The 25,970-nt window shown below is 46.0% G+C and overlaps 1 protein-coding gene across 1 annotated transcript in view; it reads right to left on the bottom strand.

Annotated features, from left to right (window-relative positions):
- The window catches only part of LOC139410546 (mitogen-activated protein kinase 1), a 59,969-nt gene extending 34,779 nt beyond the window's left edge, over window positions 1-25,190 (bottom strand). Inside the window, exon 1 of the mRNA XM_071155819.1 lies at window positions 24,745-25,190. Coding sequence (XP_071011920.1) covers window positions 24,745-24,890 — 146 coding nt within the window. The 5' untranslated portion in view covers window positions 24,891-25,190. The remainder of the gene's footprint in view (window positions 1-24,744) is intronic.
- Between the last annotated feature and the right edge of the window lie 780 nt (window positions 25,191-25,970).

The raw sequence follows: 25,970 nt of genomic DNA, 5'->3' as shown, positions 1-25,970 counted from the left end.
AGGAGAGGAGAGAGAAAGAGGAAAGAGAGAACGAGGAAAGAGAAAGAGAGGAGAAAGAGAAAGAGAGGAAAGAGGAAAGACAGGAGAGAGAGAAAGACAGGAGAGAGAGAAAGACAGGAGAGAAAGAGAGGGGAGAGAGAGAGAAGAGAGGGGAGAGAGAAAGAGAGGGGAGAGAGAAGAGAGGGGAGAAAGAGAGGGGAGAGAGAAGAGAGGGGAGAGAGAAAGAGAGGGGAGAGAGAAAGAGAGGGGAGAGAGAAAGAGAGGGGAGAGAGAAAGAGAGGGGAGAGAAAGAGAGAGGGGAGAGAAAGAGAGGGGAGAGAAAGAGAGGGGAGAGAAAGAGAGGGGAGAGAAAGAGAGGGAAGAGAAAGAGAGAAGAGAGGGGGGAGAGAAAGAGAGGGGGAGAGAAAGAGGAGAGAGAGAAAGAGAGAACGAGAGGAGAGAGGGAGAAAGAGAGGAGAGAGAAAGAGAGAAGAGAGGGGAGAGAGAAAGAGAGGGGGGAGAGAAAGAGAGGAGAGAGGGGGAGAGAAAGAGGGGAGAGAGAAAGAGAGGGGGGAGAGAAAGAGAGGAGAGCGAGAAAGAGAGGAGAGCGAGAAAGAGAGGAGAGCGAGAAAGAGAGGAGAGCGAGAAAGAGAGGAGAGCGAGAAAGAGAGGAGAGCGAGAAAGAGGAGAGCGAGAAAGAGGAGAGCGAGAAAGAGGAGAGCGAGAAAGAGGAGAGCGAGAAAGAGGAGAGCGAGAAAGAGGAGAGCGAGAAAGAGGAGAGCGAGAAAGAGGAGAGCGAGAAAGAGGAGAGCGAGAAAGAGGCGAGCGAGAAAGAGGAGAGCGAGAAAGAGAGAGGGGGGAGAAAGAGAGGAGAGATAGGAGAAAGAGGGGGGAGAGAAAGAGGGGAGGAGAAAGAGAGGAGAGAGAGAAAGAGAGGAGAGAGGAGAGAAAGAGGAGAGAAAGAGGGAGAGAGAATGAGAGAAAATGTTAACATATGTTTCCCAGTGCGAATAAAGCCCTGAAATTGAAAGTAAATTGAATTGAAAGCGAGGAGAGAGATGAGAAAGAGGACAGAGAGAAAGGAAGAGGTGGTAGTGTTTCCATGGAAACAGAGTGCAAGGCCTTAGATATTGCAGCCAGTGTGGTGGATTATGCAACAGGCCATTGCTATGACGATGTGGAAGGGGGAGGAGGGGAGAAAGCTCAACCCTGCCAGCAGGTTTAGCATAGCATCCCCCATACACAGTTAAATCATCTGTGCGACTATAGCAGGGAATTGGATTGATTGGGTCTATTAAAAATGTTCCTACCGTCACATCTTAGTCGATATGACACCTATGTCGATGAAAATTCCCAAATCGACACAACACTCCCCACCTCTAGTCATGATCCGTATGGACATGACAGAGAATCACTATACCAGATTTAATTTATTTTATAAGGTACAGTTAGCATTAGGGTCATCAGAGAGAGGTGATTCATTTCCTGATTTTACTTATGCAGGAAAATAAAGGCATGTGATGTATCAGAGATTATGTAATGGAATAATAGTCAACCTAAAATATTGTAATATAAGTATAAATACTGTTTATACAAACTTGTATAAATAGTCTCCAAAATATTTGTAAACAGAATGTTTTCTTAGAAAGCTGTGAGTGTCGTTATATGATACAATATCAGTACTTGTTGCATTTCCAACCTGTCTAAGTCCCATCATCAACTGATGTCAGCCAGTGTATGGCTGTGGATGGACAGCATTGTTTGAATATTGGCAGTTAATTTATAACATTTATGGACTTATTTCTCTAAAAATGTCTGGCTAGCTAGCTAACACATTCAGTGCACATAAATTCTTCACATTCATTGTTTTACACAATATTTTACCACAGCATTGGAAAACCATGGTTGACAAACTCCCTGACCACAATGGCTGACTTTTGGACCGTCATAAGAAGGTTCATGGCAATTCTAGTATTCTACTTCTATAGAACCTAAGACGATCATTTTTTGTAGTGTTTCTGACAAGGCGAACATCTTTTCAGCTGAATCTCAGAGTTCAAAAACCAGGACAAACAACTTGTCAGCTAGCAAGCCAACACCAGTAGACGAGAAGCAAGCCAACACCAGTAGACGAGAAGCAAGCCAACACCAGTAGATGAGAAGCAAGCCAACACCAGTAGATGAGAAGCAAGCCAACACCAGTAGATGAGAAGCAAGCCAACACCAGTAGATGAGAAGCAAGCCAACACCAGTAGATGAGAAGCAAGCCAACACCAGTAGACGAGAAGCAAGCCAACACCAGTAGATGAGAAGCAAGCCAACACCAGTAGATGAGAAGCAAGCCAACACCAGTAGATGAGAAGCAAGCCAACACCAGTAGATGAGAAGCAAGCCAACACCAGTAGATGAGAAGCAAGCCAACACCAGTAGATGAGAAGCAAGCCAACACCAGTAGATGAGAAGCAAGCCAACACCAGTAGATGAGAAGCAAGCCAACACCAGTAGATGAGAAGCAAGCCAACACCAGTAGATGAGAAGCAAGCCAACACCAGTAGATGAGAAGCAAGCCAACACCAGTAGATGAGAAGCAAGCCAACACCAGTAGATGAGAAGCAAGCCAACACCAGTAGATGAGAAGCAAGCTACAAGCAAAGGAAGTTAGCGAGCAAGGTATATTTTGCTATGAAAGGTTTTTCATGTCATCTGTGGAAACTAAATCAGAGCACAAACAAATAAGCAAGCGAATGTCCTTGGCTGCCATTATAGCCAGTTAGCTAGAATTTCTGCGCAAACTATCAGAAAACGTCTCAGGGAAGCTCAGCTGTGTGCTAGTCGTCCTCACCAGGGTCTTGACCTGACTGCAGTTCGGCATCGTAACCGACTTCAGTGGGAAAATGCTGACCTTCGATGGCCTCTGGCCTCGCTGGAGAAGTGTGCTCTTCACGGATGCATCCCGGTTTCAACTGTACCGGGCAGATGGCAGACAGCATGTGTGGGCGAGCAGTTTGCTGATGTCAACGTTGTGAACAGAGTGCCCCATGGTGGGGTTACAGTACGGGCAGGCATAAGCTACGGACAATGAACACCAATTGCATTTTATCGATGGCAATTTGAATGCAGAGAGATACTGTAACAAGATCCTAAAGCCCATTGTTGTGCCATTCATCTGCTGCCCTCACCTCATGTTTCAGCATGATAATCCACGGCCCCATGTCGCAAGGATATGTACACAATTCCAGGAAGCTGAAAATGTCACCGTTCTTCCATGGTCTGCATACTCAGACATGTCACCCATTGAGCATGTTTGGGATGCTCTGGATCAACGTGTACGACAGCCTGTTCCAGTTCCCACCAACATCCAGAAACCTCCACAGCCATTTAAAGAGGAGTGGGACAACATTCCACAGGCCACAGTCAACAACCTGATCAACTCTATGTGAAGGAGATGTGTCGCGCTGCACGAGGCAGATGGTCACACCAGATACTGACTGGTTTTCTGATCCACACCCCTATCGTTTTAAGGTATCTGTGATCAACAGATGCATATCTGTATTCCTAGTCATGTGAAATCCATAGATATGAACTATATGAACTGTAACACAGTAAAATCTTTGAAATTGTTGCATGTTGCTTTTATATTTTTGCTCGACTAAGAGATACTTGTACACTGGCTACGGAATCTCTAAAATGGACAAAACAACGTCTATTGTCGCTTTTTGCCCATTTTTCAAGTGGAGGCCTTAAGGGAATATACGAGCACACTTGTTCAGCAGGCGCCAGCCGAACTGAAGCATGGTGACGCCTTAACTCTGTTGCCGGAGAGGAAGGAAACTGCTCAGGGATTTCACCATGAGGCCAATGGTGACTTAAAAACAGTTGAATGGCTGTGATGGGAGAAAACTGAGGATGGATCAACATTGTCGTTACTCCACAATACTAACCTAAATGACAGAGTGAAAAGGAAGCCTGTACAGAATAAAAAATATTGCAAAACAAGCATCCTGTTGGCAACAAGGCACTACTGTAATATGTGGCAAAGCAATTCACTTTCTGTCCCGAATACATACGTTTATGTTTGGGACCAATACAACACATTACTGAGTACCATTCGCCATTATTTCAAGCATTGTGGTGGCTGCAACATGGACGCAGCGGTCTAAGGCACTGCATCTTAGTGCAAAAGGCGTCACTAAATACACCCTGGTTCAAATCCAGGCTGTATCACATCCGGCTGTGATTGGGAGTCCCATAGGGCGGCGCACAATTGGCCCAGCGTCGTCTGGGTTTGGCTGGTGTAGGCAGTCATTGTAAATAAGAATTTGTTCTTAACTAGTTATTTAGTTATATAAGTATTAACTTAAGGGGGCTGAATAATTTTGCACGCCCAATCTTTCAGTTTTTGATTTGTTAAAAAAGTTTGAAATATCGAATAAATGTCGTTCCACTTCATGATTGTGTCCCACTTGTTGTTGATTCTTCACAAAAAAATACAGTTTTATATCTTTATGTTTGAAGCCTGAAATGTGGCAAAAGTTCGCAAAGTTCAAGGGGGCCGAATACTTTCGCAAGGCACTGTATATAAAACTATAATTTAAAAGATTTTTAAACATTTAAATCCACTAGATGTTGGAACATTGCTGCAAGGACTTCCTATCATTCAGAGAGGATAGACCATTTTGAAGTGCTTCAGCACTCTGTGATCCCGTTCTGTGAGCTTGTGTGGCCTACAACTTCGTCTTATGCTCCTAAACGTTTCCACTTCACAATAACAGCACTTACAGTTGACCAGGGCAGCTCTATCAGGGCAGACATTTGACACACTGACTTGTTGGAAAAGTGGCATCCTATGACGGTGCCACGTTGAAAGTGACTGATCTCTTCTGTAAGGCCATTCTACTGACAATGTTTGTCTAAGGAGATCGCATGATTTTATACACCGGTCAGCAACGGGTGTGGCTGAAATAGAACCCACTAATTTGAAAGGGTGTCCACATACTTTTGGTGACGTACATTACTTTGTGACAAGACAACTGCTTTAGTAAAAATGGTTTCCTAGGACACATTTGAGTGATTGCTTGTTCCATTAAATTCTGTGGTTACCACAATCAGCTCTCTCTGGCTGAGACTGGGAGTGAAAACCTTGACACACACATACACCCACAGGGTCCTGCGGTTCACTTGTCAATACCCTCATTAACCCTACGACATCGAAGCACACAGAACAGACCACACCAGAGAGTCAGTGGTTTACTTAAGAACTAAGGCCTGGACACTGCCCTTAGCTGTGGTATATTTACCATATATCACAAACCCCCGAGGTGCCTCAACCAACGAAATTAGAGCACTTAAAATAAATATTTTGTCAAACCCGTGGTATACGGTCTGATATACCATGAATGTCAATCATGAATGTCAGCCAATCAGCATTCAGGATTGAAATCACCCTGTTTATAAAATAAAATAAATAGAAGTTACAGCTGGATTAAAGCCCCACATTAAACTCTTCTCTACTGGCAGTTACAGCTGGATTAAAGCCCCACATTAAACCCTTCTCTACTGGCAGTTACAGCTGGATTAAAGCCCCACATTAAACCCTTCTCTACTGGCAGTTACAGCTGGATTAAAGCCCCACATTAAACCCTTCTCTACTGGCAGTTACAGCTGGATTAAAGCCCCACATTAAACCCTTCTCTACTGGCAGTTACAGCTGGATTAAAGCCCCACATTAAACCCTTCTCTACTGGCAGTTACAGCTGGATTAAAGCCCCACATTAAACCCTTCTCTACTGGCAGTTACAGCTGGATTAAAGCCCCACATTAAACCCTTCTCTACTGGCAGTTACAGCTGGATTAAAGCCCCACATTAAATCCTTCTATACTAGCAGTTACAGATGGATTAAAGCCCCACATTAAACCCTTCTATACTAGCAGTTACAGCTGGATTAAAGCCCTACATTAAACCCTTCTCTACTGGCAGTTACAGCTGGATTAAAGCCCCACATTAAACCCTTCTCTACTGGCAGTTACAGCTGGATTAAAGCCCCACATTAAACCCTTCTATACTAGCAGTTACAGCTGGATTAAAGACCCACATTAAACACTTCTATACTGGCAGTTACAGCTGGATTAAAGCCCCACATTAAACACTTCTCTACTGGCAGTTACAGCTGGATTAAAGCCCCACATTCAACCCTTCTCTACTGGCAGTTACAGCTGGATTAAAGCCCCACATTAAACCCTTCTCTACTGGCAGTTACAGCTGGATTAAAGCCCCACATTAAACCTTTCTCTACTGGCAGTTACAGCTGGATTAAAGCCCCACATTAAACCCTTCTCTACTGGCAGTTACAGCTGGATTAAAGCCCCACATTAAACCCTTCTCTACTGGCAGTTACAGGTGGATTAAAGCCCCACATTAAACCCCTCTCTACTGGCAGTTACAGCTGGATTAAAGCCCCACATTAAACCCGTCTCTACTAGCAGTTACAGCTGGATTAAAGCCCCACATTAAACCCTTCTCTACTGGCAGTTACAGCTGGATTAAAGCCCCACATTAAACCCTTCTCTACTGGCAGTTACAGCTGGATTAAAGCCCCACATTAAACCCTTCTCTACTGGCAGTTACAGCTGGATTAAAGCCCCACATTAAACCGTTCTCTACTGGCAGTTACAGCTGGATTAAAGCCCCACATTAAACCCTTCTCTACTGGCAGTTACAGCTGGATTAAAGCCCCACATTCAACCCTTCTCTACTGGCAGTTACAGCTGGATTAAAGCCCCACATTAAACCCTTCTCTACTGGCAGTTAGAGCTGGATTAAAGCCCCACATTAAACCCGTCTCTACTGGCAGTTACAGCTGGATTAAAGCCCCACATTAAACCCTTCTCTACTGGCAGTTACAGCTGGATTAAAGCCCCACATTAAACCCTTCTCTACTGGCAGTTACAGCTGGATTAAAGCCCCACATTAAACCCTTCTCTACTGGCAGTTACAGCTGGATTAAAGCCCCACATTAAACCTTTCTCTACTGGCAGTTACAGCTGGATTAAAGCCCCACATTAAACCCTTCTATACTGGCAGTTACAGCTGGATTAAAGCCCCACATTAAACCCTTCTCTACTGGCAGTTACAGCTGGATTAAAGCCCCACATTCAACCCTTCTCTACTGGCAGTTACAGCTGGATTAAAGCCCCACATTAAACCCTTCTCTACTGGCAGTTACAGCTGGATTAAAGCCCCACATTCAACCCTTCTCTACTGGCAGTTACAGCTGGATTAAAGCCCCACATTAAACCCTTCTCTACTGGCAGTTACAGCTGGATTAAAGCCCCACATTCAACCCTTCTCTACTGGCAGTTACAGCTGGATTAAAGCCCCACATTAAACCCTTCTCTACTGGCAGTTACAGCTGGATTAAAGCCCCACATTCAACCCTTCTCTACTGGCAGTTACAGCTGGATTAAAGCCCCACATTAAACCGTTCTCTACTGGCAGTTACAGCTGGATTAAAGCCCCACATTAAACCCTTCTCTACTAGCAGTTACAGCTGGATTAAAGCCCCACATTAAACCCTTCTCTACTAGCAGTTACAGCTGGATTAAAGCGCCACATTAAACCCTTCTCTACTGGCAGTTACAGCTGGATTAAAGCCCCACATTAAACCCTTCTCTACTGGCAGTTACAGCTGGATTAAAGCCCCACATTAAACCGTTCTCTACTGGCAGTTACAGCTGGATTAAAGCCCCACATTAAACCCTTCTCTACTGGCAGTTACAGCTGGATTAAAGCCCCACATTCAACCCTTCTCTACTGGCAGTTACAGCTGGATTAAAGCCCCACATTAAACCCTTCTCTACTGGCAGTTACAGCTGGATTAAAGCCCCACATTAAACCCGTCTCTACTGGCAGTTACAGCTGGATTAAAGCCCCACATTAAACCCTTCTCTACTGGCAGTTACAGCTGGATTAAAGCCCCACATTAAACCCTTCTCTACTGGCAGTTACAGCTGGATTAAAGCCCCACATTCAACCCTTCTCTACTGGCAGTTACAGCTGGATTAAAGCCCCACATTAAACCCTTCTCTACTGGCAGTTACAGCTGGATTAAAGCCCCACATTAAACCCTTCTCTACTGGCAGTTACAGCTGGATTAAAGCCCCACATTAAACCTTTCTCTACTGGCAGTTACAGCTGGATTAAAGCCCCACATTAAACCCTTCTATACTGGCAGTTACAGCTGGATTAAAGCCCCACATTAAACCCTTCTCTACTGGCAGTTACAGCTGGATTAAAGCCCCACATTCAACCCTTCTCTACTGGCAGTTACAGCTGGATTAAAGCCCCACATTCAACCCTTCTCTACTGGCAGTTACAGCTGGATTAAAGCCCCACATTAAACCCTTCTCTACTGGCAGTTACAGCTGGATTAAAGCCCCACATTCAACCCTTCTCTACTGGCAGTTACAGCTGGATTAAAGCCCCACATTAAACCCTTCTCTACTGGCAGTTACAGCTGGATTAAAGCCCCACATTCAACCCTTCTCTACTGGCAGTTACAGCTGGATTAAAGCCCCACATTAAACCGTTCTCTACTGGCAGTTACAGCTGGATTAAAGCCCCACATTAAACCCTTCTCTACTAGCAGTTACAGCTGGATTAAAGCCCCACATTAAACCCTTCTCTACTAGCAGTTACAGCTGGATTAAAGCGCCACATTAAACCCTTCTATACTGGCAGTTACAGCTGGATTAAAGCCCCACATTAAACCCTTCTCTACTGGCAGTTACAGCTGGATTAAAGCCCCACATTAAACCCTTCTCTACTGGCAGTTACAGCTGGATTAAAGCCCCACATTAAACCCTTCTCTACTGGCAGTTACAGCTGGATTAAAGCCCCACATTAAACCCGTCTCTACTGGCAGTTACAGCTGGATTAAAGCCCCACATTAAACCCTTCTCTACTGGCAGTTACAGCTGGATTAAAGCCCCACATTCAACCCTTCTCTACTGGCAGTTACAGCTGGATTAAAGCCCCATATTCAACCCTTCTCTACTGGCAGTTACAGCTGGATGAAAGCCCCACATTAAACCCTTCTCTACTGGCAGTTACAGCTGGATTAAAGCCCCACATTAAACCCTTCTCTACTGGCAGTTACAGCTGGATTAAAGCCCCACATTAAACCCTTCTCTACTGGCAGTTACAGCTGGATTAAAGCCCCACATTAAACCCGGATTAAAGCCCCACATTAAACCCTTCTCTACTAGCAGTCTCTACTGGCAGTTACAGCTGGATTAAAGCCCCACATTAAACCCTTCTCTACTAGCAGTTACAGCTGGATTAAAGCCCCACATTAAACCCTTCTCTACTGGCAGTTACAGCTGGATTAAAGCCCCACATTAAACCCTTCTCTACTGGCAGTTACAGCTGGATTATAGCCCTACATTAAACCCTTCTCTACTGGCAGTTACAGCTGGATTAAAGCCCCACATTCAACCCTTCTCTACTGGCAGTTACAGCTGGATTATAGCCCTACATTAAACCCTTCTCTACTGGCAGTTACAGCTGGATTAAAGCCCCACATTAAACCCTTCTCTACTGGCAGTTACAGCTGGATTAAAGCCCCACATTAAACCCTTCTCTACTGGCAGTTACAGCTGGATTAAAGCCCCACATTCAACCCTTCTCTACTGGCAGTTACAGCTGGATTAAAGCCCCACATTAAACCCTTCTCTACTGGCAGTTACAGCTGGATTAAAGCTCCACATTAAACCCTTCTCTTAAAATGACAACAGTGTTGGGTTTGTCGTGTTTGTAGATGTCAGTGGTAGAGTGGTTGGTTGCCGTAGAGACAAGGTGTTACGGCGTTGGGCTCATGGTAACGGCAGTCTGACAGGGACAGCAGAAATATAGGTGCCATGATGGGAAACATTTTGACACTCATCACTACAGTCGTCAGGGGTCAAAACACACAGCGCCGCTCCGCCTCTAACAGCGCGAGCGGCGCTCCGCCTCTAACAGCGCGAGCGGCGCTCCGCCTCTAACAGCGCGAGCGCCGCTCCGCCTCTAACAGCGCGAGCGCCGCTCCGCCTCTAACAGCGCGAGCGCCGCTCCGCCTCTAACAGCGCGAGCGCCGCTCCGCCTCTAACAGCGCGAGCGCCGCTCCGCCTCTAACAGCGCGAGCGCCGCTCCGCCTCTAACAGCGCGAGCGCCGCTCCGCCTCTAACAGCGCGAGCGCCGCTCCGCCTCTAACAGCGCGAGCGCCGCTCCGCCTCTAACAGCGCGAGCGCCGCTCCGCCTCTAACAGCGCGAGCGCCGCTCCGCCTCTAACAGCGCGAGCGCCGCTCCGCCTCCGCGACTTACCACCTTTTTTTTGACACGTAAAATGTTATGCAACAAAAACGAGAGATTCTTATTGGAAAAATTCAGGTAGGTCCCTCCCTCCCGGTTTGGTTTCTAGTGACTCCACCCTGGTTGGTTGGTGTTGAGGTGTCAGCCACAACAACTTCCTCTTGTCCTGACCTGACTACAGGGATAATATGATCTCATTCCGAGACATTGAACAGCTAATCCATAAACTCTATTATCAGATTAAGGGACAGTTAATACCTTGTATTGACTCACTGGGACTTTATTGGCTGGATCCCAGACCTGCCTCATCCAACCAGGACAGAGATGACCAGTGAGACTTTATGAACTCAACTGACATGAAGCCATGTTATCGAAGGGGAGAAGAGGTGGCTGACTGTCCACAGGAAGCTCTCACTGATACAGCTCACACACTGGAACACACCAGGGATCTAGGCTACATTCCAGCCTCCTTACGTCATCGCAGGACAGACACACACACACACACACACACACACTTGTACAAACACGCTCGGACAAACACACACTCCTGGGTTCTACCCAAAGAATGTACGCGGGGCGCTGCGACACCTTGTGGAATTGGCTGCCCCACTATGGAAACATTTTTCAGAGCTATCGCCAACACCTCTGAAAAACATCAAGCCCAAAAATGCCATGCATTTCTAGTATAAATTACAACTGTACATATGATTCCATATGATCCAGATAAACAAACCAACTCTACAAGAGACATGGATCTAGTCCCAGTGAGCCGTGGTATCAGCTGATACTTGGGCTAAATTGAGCATGTGTGATTTAAATTCACACAGCACACAACACAGAGTGTTGTCACAGTGCTCCCTCCATGTAAATATTAACACAGCCAGAGTCTAGTCACAGTGCTCCCTCCATGTAAATATTAACACAGCCAGAGTCTAGTCACAGTGCTCCCTCCATGTAAATATTAACACAGCCAGCCAGAGTCTAGTCACAGTGCTCCCTCCATGTAAATATTAACACAGCCAGCCAGAGTGTTGTCAGTGCTCACTCCATGTAAATATTAACACAGCCAGCCAGAGTCTAGTCACAGTGCTCCCTCCATGTAAATATTAACACAGCCAGAGTCTAGTCACAGTGCTCCGTCCATGTAAATATTAACACAGCCAGAGTCTAGTCACAGTGCTCCCTCCATATAAATATTAACACAGACAGAGTCTAGTCAAAGTGCTCCCTCCATGTAAATATTAACACAGCCAGAGTCTAGTCACAGTGCTCCCTCCATGTAAATATTAACACAGCCAGAGTCTAGTCACAGTGCTTCCTCCATGTAAATATGAACACAGCCAGCCAGAGTCTAGTCACAGTGCTCCCTCCATGTAAATATGAACACAGCCAGCCAGAGTCTAGTCACAGTGCTCCCTCCATGTAAATATTAACACAGCCAGAGTCTAGTCACAGTGCTTCCTCCATGTAAATATTAACACAGCCAGCCAGAGTTTAGTTGGTTGAACAATGACCATTATGCGAGATGCAGTATTCAAAAGCCCATTGCTATCTGGGGGCCCACTGCTGTCTGGGGGCCCACTGCTGTCTACAGAGGTATCTGCACCACGAGGTCATTATTACTGACAAACACAAACACTCTAGTCAACAGAGGTATCTGCACCATGAGGTCATTATTACTGACAAACACACACACTCTAGTCTACTTATTCCACCTGTAGCCTAATAAACTGTCCTAACGTATTCCACCTGTAGCCTAATAAACTGTCCTAACGTATTCCACCTGTAGCCTAATAAACTGTCCTAACGTATTCCACCTGTAGCCTAATAAACTGTCCTAACGTATTCTACCTGTAGCCTAATAAACTGTCCTAACTTATTCCACCTGTAGCCTAATAAACTGTCCTAACTTATTCTACCTGTAGCCTAATAAACTGTCCTAACTTATTCTACCTGTAGCCTAATAAACTGTCCTAACTTATTCCACCTGTAGCCTAATAAACTGTCCTAACGTATTCCACCTGTAGCCTAATAAACTGCATGGTTTGACCAGTCACAGTAGTGTGAGGACTAAACATGTCCCTGCGTGACTCCAAGCCTACTTACTTCCACTGACGTTTCTAGTTCACCTGTTTCCATCAGGCCTGTCATGACATTTTCTATCCGACATGTACTTTACTCACCTAAAAAGGTTGGATGGAAACCTGGTTTATTAGACAGAGACCCAGACAGCTAGACAGTACGGGTAACAGAGACCCAGACAGTACGGGTAACAGAGACCCAGACAGTACGGGTAACAGAGACCCAGACAGTACGGGTAACAGAGACCCAGACAGTACGGGTAACAGAGACCCAGACAGTACGGGTAACAGAGACCCAGACAGTACGGGTAACAGGGACCCAGACAGTACGGGTAACAGGGACCCAGACAGTACGGGTAACAGAGACCCAGACAGTACGGGTAACAGAGACCCAGACAGTACGGGTAACAGAGACCCAGACAGTACGGGTAACAGAGACCCAGACAGTACGGGTAACAGAGACCCAGACAGTACGGGTAACAGAGACCCAGACAGTACGGGTAACAGAGACCCAGACAGTACGGGTAACAGAGACCCAGACAGTACGGGTAACAGAGACCCAGACAGTACGGGTAACAGAGACCCAGGCAGTACGGGTAACAGAGACCCAGACAGTACGGGTAACAGAGACCCAGACAGTACGGGTAACAGAGACCCAGACAGTACGGGTAACAGAGACCCAGACAGTACGGGTAACAGAGACCCAGACAGCTAGACAGTACGGGTAACAGAGACCCAGACAGTACAGGTAACAGAGACCCAGACAGTACGGGTAACAGGGACCCAGACAGTACGGGTAGCAGGGACCCAGACAGTACGGGTAGCAGGGACCCAGACAGTACGGGTAACAGAGACCCAGACAGTACGGGTAACAGAGACCCAGACAGTACGGGTAACAGAGACCCAGACAGTACGGGTAACAGAGACCCAGACAGCTAGACAGTACGGGTGACAGAGACCCAGACAGCTAGACAGTACGGGTAACAGAGACCCAGACAGCTAGACAGTACGGGTAACAGAGACCCAGACAGTACGAGTAACAGAGACCCAGACAGTACGGGTAACAGAGACCCAGACAGTACGGGTAACAGAGACCCAGACAGTACGGGTAACAGAGACCCAGACAGTACGGGTAACAGAGACCCAGACAGTACGGGTAACAGAGACCCAGACAGTACGGGTAACAGAGACCCAGACAGTACGGGTAACAGAGACCCAGACAGTACGGGTAACAGAGACCCAGACAGTACGGGTAACAGAGACCCAGACAGTACGGGTAACAGAGACCCAGACAGTACGGGTAACAGCGACCCAGACAGTACGGGTAACAGGGACCCAGACAGTACGGGTAACAGGGACCCAGACAGTACGGGTAACAGGGACCCAGACAGTACGGGTAACAGGGACCCAGACAGTACGGGTAACAGGGACCCAGACAGTACGGGTAACAGGGACCCAGACAGTACGGGTAACAGGGACCCAGACAGTACGGGTAACAGGGACCCAGACAGCTAGACAGTACGGGTAACAGAGACCCAGACAGCTAGACAGTACGGGTAACAGGGACCCAGACAGCTAGACAGTACGGGTAACAGAGACCCAGACAGCTAGACAGTACGGGTAACAGAGACCCAGACAGCTAGACAGTACGGGTAACAGAGACCCAGACAGCTAGACAGTACGGGTAACAGAGACCCAGACAGTACGAGTAACAGAGACCCAGACAGTACGGGTAACAGAGACCCAGACAGTACGGGTAACAGAGACCCAGACAGTACGGGTAACAGAGACCCAGACAGCAGCGGCAATAATTTAGCAACAGTCGACCACCTCACAATCTTTCAAAGAAAGCTCTGAAAACTATTTTCCATGTTTCCTTAACAGAACAGTGTTTTTCCTTTTTATTGGCTAAAAATGAAATGACTAGGATAATTCCATGAAAAATACTGTAAAAAAATGATTTAATATTTCACTGTGTTTAAATATTATCATTTAAAGCTCCAGATTGCAGGAAATGGCAGTTCGCTCTGATTCCACAGGGGATGCTGTCCCTCACCCGACTGAGCAACACCAAGTCACATGATAAAGTGGACTCACACTGTGCAGTAATAGTGTTGAACATGATTGTTGAATGACTACCTCTTTCTGTATACCCCACACATACAATTGTGACTTAAGCATATTTTTACTCCTGTACATATTTAGGCGTGTCATAACAAAGGGGTTTAATACTTATTGACCCAAGACATTTCAGCTTTTCATTTGTAAAAATTAAAAAATAAAATTCAACTTTGATATTATGGGGTATTGTGCGCAGGCCAGCCTAAACCAGTGTGAATCCTTCCTGAAGACTCTGTACAGACCAATGCTAAACCAGTGTGAATCCTTCCTGAAGACTCTGTACAGGCCAGCCTAAACCAGTGTGAATCCTTCCTGAAGACTCTGTACAGACCAATCCTAAACCAGTGTGAATCCTTCCTGAAGACTCTGTACAGACCAATCCTAAACCAGTGTGAATCCTTCCTGAAGACTCTGTACAGACCAATCCTAAACCAGTGTGAATCCTTCCTGAAGACTCTGTACAGACCAATCCTAAACCAGTGTGAATCCTTCCTGAAGACTCTGTACAGACCGGCCTAAACCAGTGTGAATCCTTCCTGAAGACTCTGTACAGACCAGCCTAAACCAGTGTGAATCCTTCCTGAAGACTCTGTACAGACCAATCCTAAACCAGTGTGAATCCTTCCTGAAGACTCTGTACAGACCAATCCTAAACCAGTGTGAATCCTTCCTGAAGACTCTGTACAGACTGGCCTAAACCAGTGTGAATCCTTCCTGAAGACTCTGTACAGACCAATCCTAAACCAGTGTGAATCCTTCCTGAAGACTCTGTACAGACCAGCCTAAACCAGTGTGAATCCTTCCTGAAGACTCTGTACAGACCGGCCTAAACCAGTGTGAATCCTTCCTGAAGACTCTGTACAGACCAATCCTAAACCAGTGTGAATCCTTCCTGAAGACTCTGTACAGACCAATCCTAAACCAGTGTGAATCCTTCCTGAAGACTCTGTACAGACCGGCCTAAACCAGTGTGAATCCTTCCTGAAGACTCTGTACAGACCGGCCTAAACCAGTGTGAATCCTTCCTGAAGACTCTGTACAGACCAGCCTAAACCAGTGTGAATCCTTCCTGAAGACTCTGTACAGGCCAGCCTAAACCAGTGTGAATCCTTCCTGAAGACACTGTACAGACCAATCCTAAACCAGTGTGAATCCTTCCTGAAGACTCTGTACAGACCAATCCTAAACCAGTGTGAATCCTTCCTGAAGACTCTGTACAGACCAATCCTAAACCAGTGTGAATCCTTCCTGAAGACTCTGTACAGACCAATCCTAAACCAGTGTGAATCCTTCCTGAAGACTCTGTACAGACCGGCCTAAACCAGTGTGAATCCTTCCTGAAGACTCTGTACAGACCGGCCTAAACCAGTGTGAATCCTTCCTGAAGACTCTGTACAGACCAATCCTAAACCAGTGTGAATCCTTCCTGAAGACTCTGTACAGACCAATCCTAAACCAGTGTGAATCCTTCCTGAAGACTCTGTACAGACTGGCCTAAACCAGTGTGAATCCTTCCTGAAGACTCTGTACAGACCGGCCTAAACCAGTGTGAATCCTTCCTGAAGACTCTGTACAGACCGGCCTAAACCAGTGTGAATCCTTCCTGAAGACTCTGTACAGACCAGCCTAAACCAGTGTGAATCCTTCCTGAAGACTCTGTACAGGCCAGCCTAAACCAGTGTGAATCCTTCCTGAAGACACTGTACAGACCAATCCTAAACCAGTGTGAATCCTTCCTGAAGACTCTGTACAGGCCAGCCTAAACCAGTGTGAATCCTTCCTGAAGACACTGTACAGACCAATCCTAAACCAGTGTGAATCCTTCCTGAAGACTCTGTACAGACCAATCCTAAACCAGTGTGAATCCTTCCTGAAGACTCTGTACAGACCAATCCTAAACCAGTGTGAATCCTTCCTGAAGACTCTGTACAGACCGGCCTAAACCAGTGTGAATCCTTCCTGAAGACTCTGTACAGACCGGCCTAAACCAGTGTGAATCCTTCCTGAAGACTCTGTACAGACCAATCCTAAACCAGTGTGAATCCTTCCTGAAGACTCTGTACAGACCAATCCTAAACCAGTGTGAATCCTTCCTGAAGACTCTGTACAGACCGGCCTAAACCAGTGTGAATCCTTCCTGAAGACTCTGTACAGACCGGCCTAAACCAGTGTGAATCCTTCCTGAAGACTCTGTACAGACCAATCCTAAACCAGTGTGAATCCTTCCTGAAGACTCTGTACAGACCAATCCTAAACCAGTGTGAATCCTTCCTGAAGACTCTGTACAGACCAATCCTAAACCAGTGTGAATCCTTCCTGAAGACTCTGTACAGACCAGCCTAAACCAGTGTGAATCCTTCCTGAAGACTCTGTACAGACCAATCCTAAACCAGTGTGAATCCTTCCTAAAGACTCTGTACAGACCAATCCTAAACCAGTGTGAATCCTTCCTGAAGACTCTGTACAGACCAATCCTAAACCAGTGTGAATCCTTCCTGAAGACTCTGTACAGACCAATCCTAAACCAGTGTGAATCCTTCCTGAAGACTCTGTACAGGCCAGCCTAAACCAGTGTGAATCCTTCCTGAAGACTCTGTACAGACCAATCCTAAACCAGTGTGAATCCTTCCTGAAGACTCTGTACAGACCAATCCTAAACCAGTGTGAATCCTTCCTGAAGACTCTGTACAGACCAATCCTAAACCAGTGTGAATCCTTCCTGAAGACTCTGTACAGACCAATCCTAAACCAGTGTGAATCCTTCCTGAAGACTCTGTACAGACCGGCCTAAACCAGTGTGAATCCTTCCTGAAGACTCTGTACAGGCCAATCCTAAACCAGTGTGAATCCTTCCTGAAGACTCTGTACAGACCAGCCTAAACCAGTGTGAATCCTTCCTGAAGACTCTGTACAGACCAATCCTAAACCAGTGTGAATCCTTCCTGAAGACTCTGTACAGACCAATCCTAAACCAGTGTGAATCCTTCCTGAAGACTCTGTACAGACCAATCCTAAACCAGTGTGAATCCTTCCTGAAGACTCTGTACAGACCGGCCTAAACCAGTGTGAATCCTTCCTGAAGACTCTGTACAGACCAATCCTAAACCAGTGTGAATCCTTCCTGAAGACTCTGTACAGACCAATCCTAAACCAGCAGTCTACTTTTCTGTCCTTCCAAAATTAGGAGTAGTACAGAAAAAGAGTGCTTCTGTGTTCACACAGGGAAAGGTGAGTGGGTGATTAGGGTTAGGGAGGGTTGGTGTGTGTTTGATCAGTGCAGGAGGGAGGCTGGGAGGGGCAAGCTGGAAAATGCAGAGAGCGTGCCAAGTGCAGTCATGTTGCTCCCTGCCTGCCTGGCTCCACTGAGACGTAGCTTGCATCCCGAATTACACACTTTTCCCTACGTAGTGCACTCCTTTTGACCAGGAACCATAGCCTAAACCATGGCTGTCTCACTTGTTCCTGCAGGAGGGTGGAATTCAAGGAAGCATGCAACTAAAACCTACAGTCAGGGGATGTTTCATGACAGGGCCCACGCACCCCTCCGTTTCTACCCTGCTCTCCCTCCCTCCGTTTCTACCCTTCACTCTCTACCCTTCTCTCCCTCCCTCCGTTTCTACCCTTCACTCTCTACCCTTCTATCCCTCCCTCCGTTTCTACCCTTCACTCTCTACCCTTCTATCCCTCCCTCCGTTTCTACCCTTCTCTCCCTCCCTCCGTTTCTACCCTTCACTCTCTACCCTTCTCTCCCTCCCTCTACCCTTCTCTCTCTCTACCCTTCTCCCTCTCTCTACCCTTCTCCCTCTCTCTCCCTCTCTCTACCCTTCTCCCTCTCTCTCCCTCTCTCTACCCTTCTCCCTCTCTCTACCCTTCTCCCTCTCTCTACCCTTCTCCCTCTCTCTACCCTTCACTCCCTTGTAACATAAACTAGAAGAACAGATGGACCTCCTCACGGTACCTGAGACTAGAAGAACAGCTGGGCCTCCTCACGGTACCTGAGACTAGAAGAACAGATGGGCCTCCTCACGGTACCTGAGACTAGAAGAACAGATGGGCCTCGTCACGGTACCTGAGACTAGAAGAACAGATGGACCTCCTCACGGTACCTGAGATTAGAAGACCAGTTTGGCCTCCTCACAGTACCTAGAAGAACAGATGGACCTCCTTACGGTAACTGACACTAGAACAGCTGGGCCTCCTCACGGTACCTGAGACTAGAAGAACAGATGGGTCTCCTCACAGTACCTGAGACTAGAAGAACAGATGGGCCTCCTCACGGTACCTGAGACTAGAAGAACAGCTGGGCCTCCTCACGGTACCTGAGACTAGAAGAACAGATGGGCCTCCTCACGGTACCTGAGACTAGAAGAACAGATGGGCCTCCTCACGGTACCTGAGACTAGAAGAACAGATGGGCCTCGTCACGGTACCTGAGACTAGAACAGATGGACCTCCTCACGGTACCTGAGACTAGAAGAACAGATGGGCCTCCTCACGGTACCTGAGACAGAAGAACAGATGGGCCTCGTCACGGTACCTGAGACTAGAAGAACAGATGGGCCTCCTCACGGTACCTGAGACTAGAAGAACAGATGGGCCTCGTCACGGTACCTGAGACTAGAAGAACAGATGGACCTCCTCACGGTACCTGAGACTAGAAGACCAGATGGGCCTCCTCACAGTACCTAGAAGAACAGATGGACCTCCTCACGGTAACTGACACTAGAACAGCTGGGCCTCCTCACGGTACCTGAGACTAGAAGAACAGATGGGTCTCCTCACAGTACCTGAGACTAGAAGAACAGATGGGCCTCCTCACGGTACCTGGGACTAGAAGAACCGATGGACCTTCTCGCGGTACCTGAGACTAGAACCGATGGAAGTCCTCACGGGTACCTGAGACTAGCACCGATGGACCTCCTCACGGTACCTGAGACTAGAACAGATGGAACTCCTCACGGTACCTGAGACTAGAACCGATGGACCTCCTCACGGTACCTGAGACTAGAAGAACAGATGGGCCTCCTCACAGTACCTGAGACTAGAAGAACAGATGGGCCTCCTCACGGTACCTGAGACTAGAAGAACAGATGGGTCTCCTCACGGTACCTGAGACTAGAAGAACAGATGGGCCTCATCACGGTACCTGAGACTAGAAGAACAGATGGACCTCCTCATGGTACCTGAGACTAGAAGAACAGATGGACCTCCTCACAGTACTTGGGACTAGACCAGATGGGCCTCCTCACGGTACCTAGAAGAACAGATGGACCTCCTCATGGTACCTGAGACTAGAAGAACAGATGGGTTTCCTCACGGTACTTGGGACTAGACCAGATGGGCCTCCTCACGGTACCTAGAAGAACAGATGAGCCTCCTCACGGTGCCTGAGACTAGAACAGATTGACGTCCTCACGGTACCTGAGACTAGAAGAACAGATGGGTCTCCTCACGGTACCGGAGACTAGAACAGATTGACCTCCTCACGGTACCTGGGACTAGAAGAACCGATGGGCCTCCTCACGGTACCTGAGACTAGAACAGATGGGCCTCCTCACGGTACCTGAGACTAGAACAGATGGGCCTCCTCACGGTACCTGAGACTAGAACAGATGGGCCTCCTCACGGTACCCGAGACTAGAACAGATGGGCCTCCTCACGGTACCTGAGACTAGAACAGATGGGCCTCCTCACGATACCCGAGACTAGAACAGATGGGCCTCCTCACGGTACCTGAGACTAGAACAGATGGGCCTCCTCACGGTACCCGAGACTAGAACAGATGGGCCTCCTCACGGTACCTGAGACTAGAAGAACAGATGGACCTCCTCACGGTACCTGAGACTAGAACAGATGGACCCGCTCAAAGGTACCTGAGACTAGAAGAACAGATGGAACTCCTCACGGAACCTGAGACTCCATTTGCTGACACCTCCCACTATTTCTCAATGAGCTAAAACACACACACTTTGTGGTTGCGTTTGCGTGTGTGTGTGAGAGAGACAGACTGCAAGTGACTACACACTAACAATTATGGTGGGACTTGCAGTGTATGATGTAGACTGCTAATGAGTGAGAGATTATATTTACAGTAGACACATGTAGACTGCTATTGAGTGAGCGAGATTCAATTTACAGTAGATGACACACGTAGACTGCTATTGAGTGAGCGATTCTATTGACAGCAGATGACACATGTAGACTGCTATTGAGTGAGAGAGATTCTATTTACAGCAGATGACACATGTAGACTGCTATTGAGTGAGAGAGATTCTATTTACAGTAGATGACACATGTAGACTGCTATTGAGTGAGAGATTCTATTTACGGTAGATGACACGTAGACTGCTATTGAGTGAGATTCTATTTACAGTAGATGACACGTAGACTGCTATTGAGTGAGATTCTATTTACAGTAGATGACACATGTAGACTGCTATTGAGTGAGAGATTCTATTTACATTCTAGATGGGATGTTACAAACCAGGTACTATATTACAGTGTCACTACTGTTTATGAAAAGTTAATGAATAACAACTTTATGACCATCTCTCTGCAGACTGGACACCCAGGAAGCAGATTCTCAATATGATGTATTACTGGACTATTGGCAGTCAGATGGCAATCCTAGAGAGAACTAGTATCACTATTGTAGTTTACAACTGGAGACTAGTGGAGGAGAGAGAACTAGTATCACTACTGTAGTTGACAACTAGTCTAGTGGAGGAGAGAGAACTAGTATCACTACTGTAGTTTACAACTGGAGACTAGTGGAGGAGAGAGAACTAGTATCACTACTGTAGTTTACAACTGGAGACTAGTGGAGGAGAGAGAACTAGTATCACTACTGTAGTTTACAACTGGAGACTAGTGGAGGAGAGAGAACTAGTATCACTACTGTAGTTTACAACTGGAGACTAGTGGAGGAGAGAGAACTAGTATCACTACTGTAGTTTACTACTGGAGACTAGTGGAGGAGAGAGAACTAGTATCACTACTGTAGTTTACAACTGGAGACTAGTGGAGGAGAGAGAACTAGTATCACTACTGTAGTTTACAACTGGAGACTAGTGGAGGAGAGATAACTAGTATCACTACTGTAGTTTACAACTGGAGACTAGTGGAGGAGAGAGAACTAGTATCACTACTGTAGTTTACAACTGGAGACTAGTGGAGGAGAGAGAACTAGTATCACTACTGTAGTTTACAACTGGAGACTAGTGGAGGAGAGAGAACTAGTATCACTACTGTAGTTTACAACTAGTCTAGTGGAGGAGAGAGAACTAGTATCACTACTGTAGTTTACAACTGGAGACTAGTGGAGGAGAGAGAACTAGTATCACTACTGTAGTTTACAACTGGAGACTAGTGGAGGAGAGAGAACTAGTATCACTACTGTAGTTTACAACTGGAGACTAGTGGAGGAGAGAGAACTAGTATCACTACTGTAGTTTACAACTGGAGACTAGTGGAGGAGAGAGAACTAGTATCACTACTGTAGTTTACAACTAGTCTAGGAGAGAGAACTAGTATCACTACTGTAGTTTACAACTAGTCTAGTGGAGGAGAGAGAACTAGTATCACTACTGTAGTTTACAACTGGAGACTAGTGGAGGAGAGAGAACTAGTATCACTACTGTAGTTTACAACTAGTCTAGTGGAGGAGAGAGAACTAGTATCACTACTGTAGTTTACAACTGGAGACTAGTGGAGGAGAGAGAACTAGTAGCTGGTGGTGGTTATACACCATTAACATGGGGTTTAATGGCGGTTGGCATCCGATCGAAGAATCGGTCAATGCGGTTGCGTCACACCCTCCATTAGGGCTCCACACTTTCAGATCAAGCATTACACTGGCTCTTACACTGCCCCTATACAAACGCCTTCTCGCATCAGCACCCTGATCACCATCTACAATCAATGTCAAGACAACGTGAACGACTGTGAATTCTGCAGTTGTATGCGTTTTACCGAAACCAGCTTACCAGTAACTCTGAAAAAATGTTTAGAGTTTTGTTGAGAACTAGTTTAAGGCCTGCTGACAGATTGGGACATTTGATTTGAGGTTGTAAAATAAGCATGCAGGAATTGAGTATTTATTTTCTTAAGAGGCAGACAGCTAGTATCAGCTTGAGCTGAGGTTATTTTTGATAAATCACTCAGTGATGGACATCGCCGACATGTTGGTTTAATGAAAAGTTTATAAAATTAAAGATACATTAATTGTCGAGTCAAAATGATAGGCTATATTTATAAAAAACTGGGTGACATTAAAATCAAACATTTGTCATATGCGCCGAAATAGTGCTGAAACACTGTTAATTAATGGAATAGGAAATGTATCGGCGTTAGAGTTGGCAAAGCCTAGTTGACCCAAGATCAACAAGTAGCAAGAGCCTTCACTCACTAGACTAGAAGTAACAAGAGCCTTCACTCACTAGACTAGAAGTAACAAGAGCCTTCACTCACTAGACTAGAAGTAACAAGACCCTTCACTCACTAGACTAGAAGTAACAAGAGCCTTCACTCACTAGACTAGAAGTAACAAGAGCCTTCACTCACTAGACTAGAAGTAACAAGACCCTTCACTCACTAGACTAGAAGTAACAGGAGCCTTCACTCACTAGACTAGAAGTAACAAGACCCTTCACTCACTAGACTAGAAGTAACAATAGCCTTCACTCACTAGACTAGAAGTAACAAGACCCTTCACTCACTAGACTAGAAGTAACAGGAGCCTTCACTCACTAGACTAGAAGTAACAAGACCCTTCACTCACTAGACTAGAAGTAACAAGAGCCTTCACTCACTAGACTAGAAGTAACAAGAGCCTTCACTCACTAGACTAGAAGTAACAAGAGCCTTCACTCACTAGACTAGAAGTAACAAGAGCCTTCACTCACTAGACTAGAAGTAACAAGAGCCTTCACTCACTAGACTAGAAGTAACAAGAGCCTTCACTCACTAGACTAGAAGTAACAAGAGCCTTCACTCACTAGACTAGAAGTAACAAGAGCCTTCACTCACTAGACTAGAAGTAACAAGAGCCTTCACTCACTAGACTAGAAGTAACAAGAGCCTTCACTCACTAGACTAGAAGTAACAAGAGCCTTCACTCACTAGACTAGAAGTAACAAGAGCCTTCACTCACTAGACTAGAAGTAACAAGACCCTTCACTCACTAGACTAGAAGTAACAAGAGCCTTCACTCACTAGACTAGAAGTAACAAGACCCTTCACTCACTAGACTAGAAGTAACAAGAGCCTTCACTCACTAGACTAGAAGTAACAAGAGTCTTCACTCACTGGACTAGAAGTAACAAGAGTCTTCACTCACTGGACTAGAAGTAACAAGATCCTTCACTCACTGGACTAGAAGTAACAAGACCCTTCACTCACTAGACTAGAAGTAACAAGAGCCTTCACTCACTAGACTAGAAGTAACAAGACCCTTCACTCACTAGACTAGAAGTAACAAGACCCTTCACTCACTAGACTAGAAGTAACAAGACCCTTCACTCACTAGACTAGAAGTAACAAGACCCTTCACTCACTAGACTAGAAGTAACAAGACCCTTCACTCACTAGACTAGAAGTAACAAGAGCCTTCACTCACTAGACTAGAAGTAACAAGACCCTTCACTCACTAGACTAGAAGTAACAAGAGCCTTCACTCACTAGACTAGAAGTAACAAGAGCCTTCACTCACTAGACTAGAAGTAACAAGACCCTTCACTCACTAGACTAGAAGTAACAAGAGTCTTCACTCACTGGACTAGAAGTAACAAGAGTCTTCACTCACTGGACTAGAAGTAACAAGACCCTTCACTCACTAGACTAGAAGTAACAAGAGCCTTCACTCACTAGACTAGAAGTAACAAGTCTTCACTCACTAGACTAGAAGTAACAAGACCCTTCACTCACTAGACTAGAAGTAACAAGACCCTTCACTCACTAGACTAGAAGTAACAAGACCCTTCACTCACTAGACTAGAAGTAACAAGACCCTTTACTCACTGGACTAAAGGCACAATATCAACACAGCAACAAATGTATCATAACCAGAGATTCCATGTTACAATGTGTCAGTAAAGATATAAGTTAGGCAGATAATTCTAGACAGTCTACAAAGTAACCAACCCTGGTTTATGAACGTCAGTAACGATGAGAGGCTACATGTCTGCCGTTATGGTATGGTACGGAAATATTTCTTACCACACCATTCCATAGGCGCCCTCGCCAATATAGGAGAGATTGTGGTAGCGAGGGCCGACATCGAAGGCCTGTCCTCGGACTAACTCAGCGCCAGATCCGGGGTTGGGGCCGCTGCCAGCACTGGCAGATACTGCTGCTGTCGCCATTGTGAAAACTAGCTGTATTTTTAACACGTTCTCCACAGCCAAAAATAAAGGGAAAATACGAAAAGTCACCGCTGTAATAACGTTATACAACACAGTGAGACTTTATGAAGTCCTCAGTAACGGCGAAAGAGAGTAAGAAAAGTAATTTGTCCGCTCCTCGGCGCTATAACGTGTACAAAGCCTGATTCCACTGACTGCAGTCTGCTAGCTACTGCAAGAGCATGGGTGTATTCATTTACGCCGATTCTTTTGCGAAATGTTTGGTTTTGCAACAGAAAGCGTTTACTCCCAACGCAAAACGTTTTGCAACGAAAACGAGGGCTTCTATTTGACACATTCAGGTAGGCCCCTCCCCGTTTCCTTCCGTTTGCTCTGTTTGCTTCTCACACGCGGTAAACGGTTTCCGTTGCAAGACGTAATGAATACACAGAGCTGAGCCGAGGCTGCTGCAGGAAATAACGGAGTGCGTCATGTGATCAAGGATGCAAGACAAGATCGACAACCTCGCTGTGAGAAGATCTTTAACATCACCCGGATTAATCAAACTCATTATAACACAAATTACCTTTGTATACAGATTAGGCCCATGAGGATGAAGATTACTAGGCACAACCCTTTAGGATAATATCAGATATTCTTACATGCAGGTCTATATATCAAATTCATTATAACACAAAGTACCTTTGTCTACAGATTAGGCCCATGAAGATGAAGATTACTAGGCACAACCCTTTAGGATAATATCAGATATTCTTACATGCAGGTCTATATATCAAACTCATTATAACACAAAGTACCTTTGTCTACAGATTAGGCCCATGAAGATGAAGATTACTAGGCACAACCCTTTAGGATAATATCAGATATTCTTACATGCAGGTCTATATATCAAACTCATTATAACACAAAGTACCTTTGTCTACAGATTAGGCCCGTGAAGATGAAGATTACTAGGCACAACCCTTTAGGATAATATCAGATATTCTTACATGCAGGTCTATATTTATTGCATGACTGCAAATTATAGATTGACATGAATTGTCTACAACCACTGTTGTCCATAATGAGTATGTATTATTG

The sequence above is a fragment of the Oncorhynchus clarkii genome, chromosome 6 (assembly GCF_045791955.1).
Source record: "Oncorhynchus clarkii lewisi isolate Uvic-CL-2024 chromosome 6, UVic_Ocla_1.0, whole genome shotgun sequence".
NCBI classification, from domain to species: domain Eukaryota; kingdom Metazoa; phylum Chordata; class Actinopteri; order Salmoniformes; family Salmonidae; genus Oncorhynchus; species Oncorhynchus clarkii.
The sequence above is the reverse complement of the archived record's forward strand: the minus strand, read 5'-3'. Positions and strand labels throughout refer to the sequence as shown.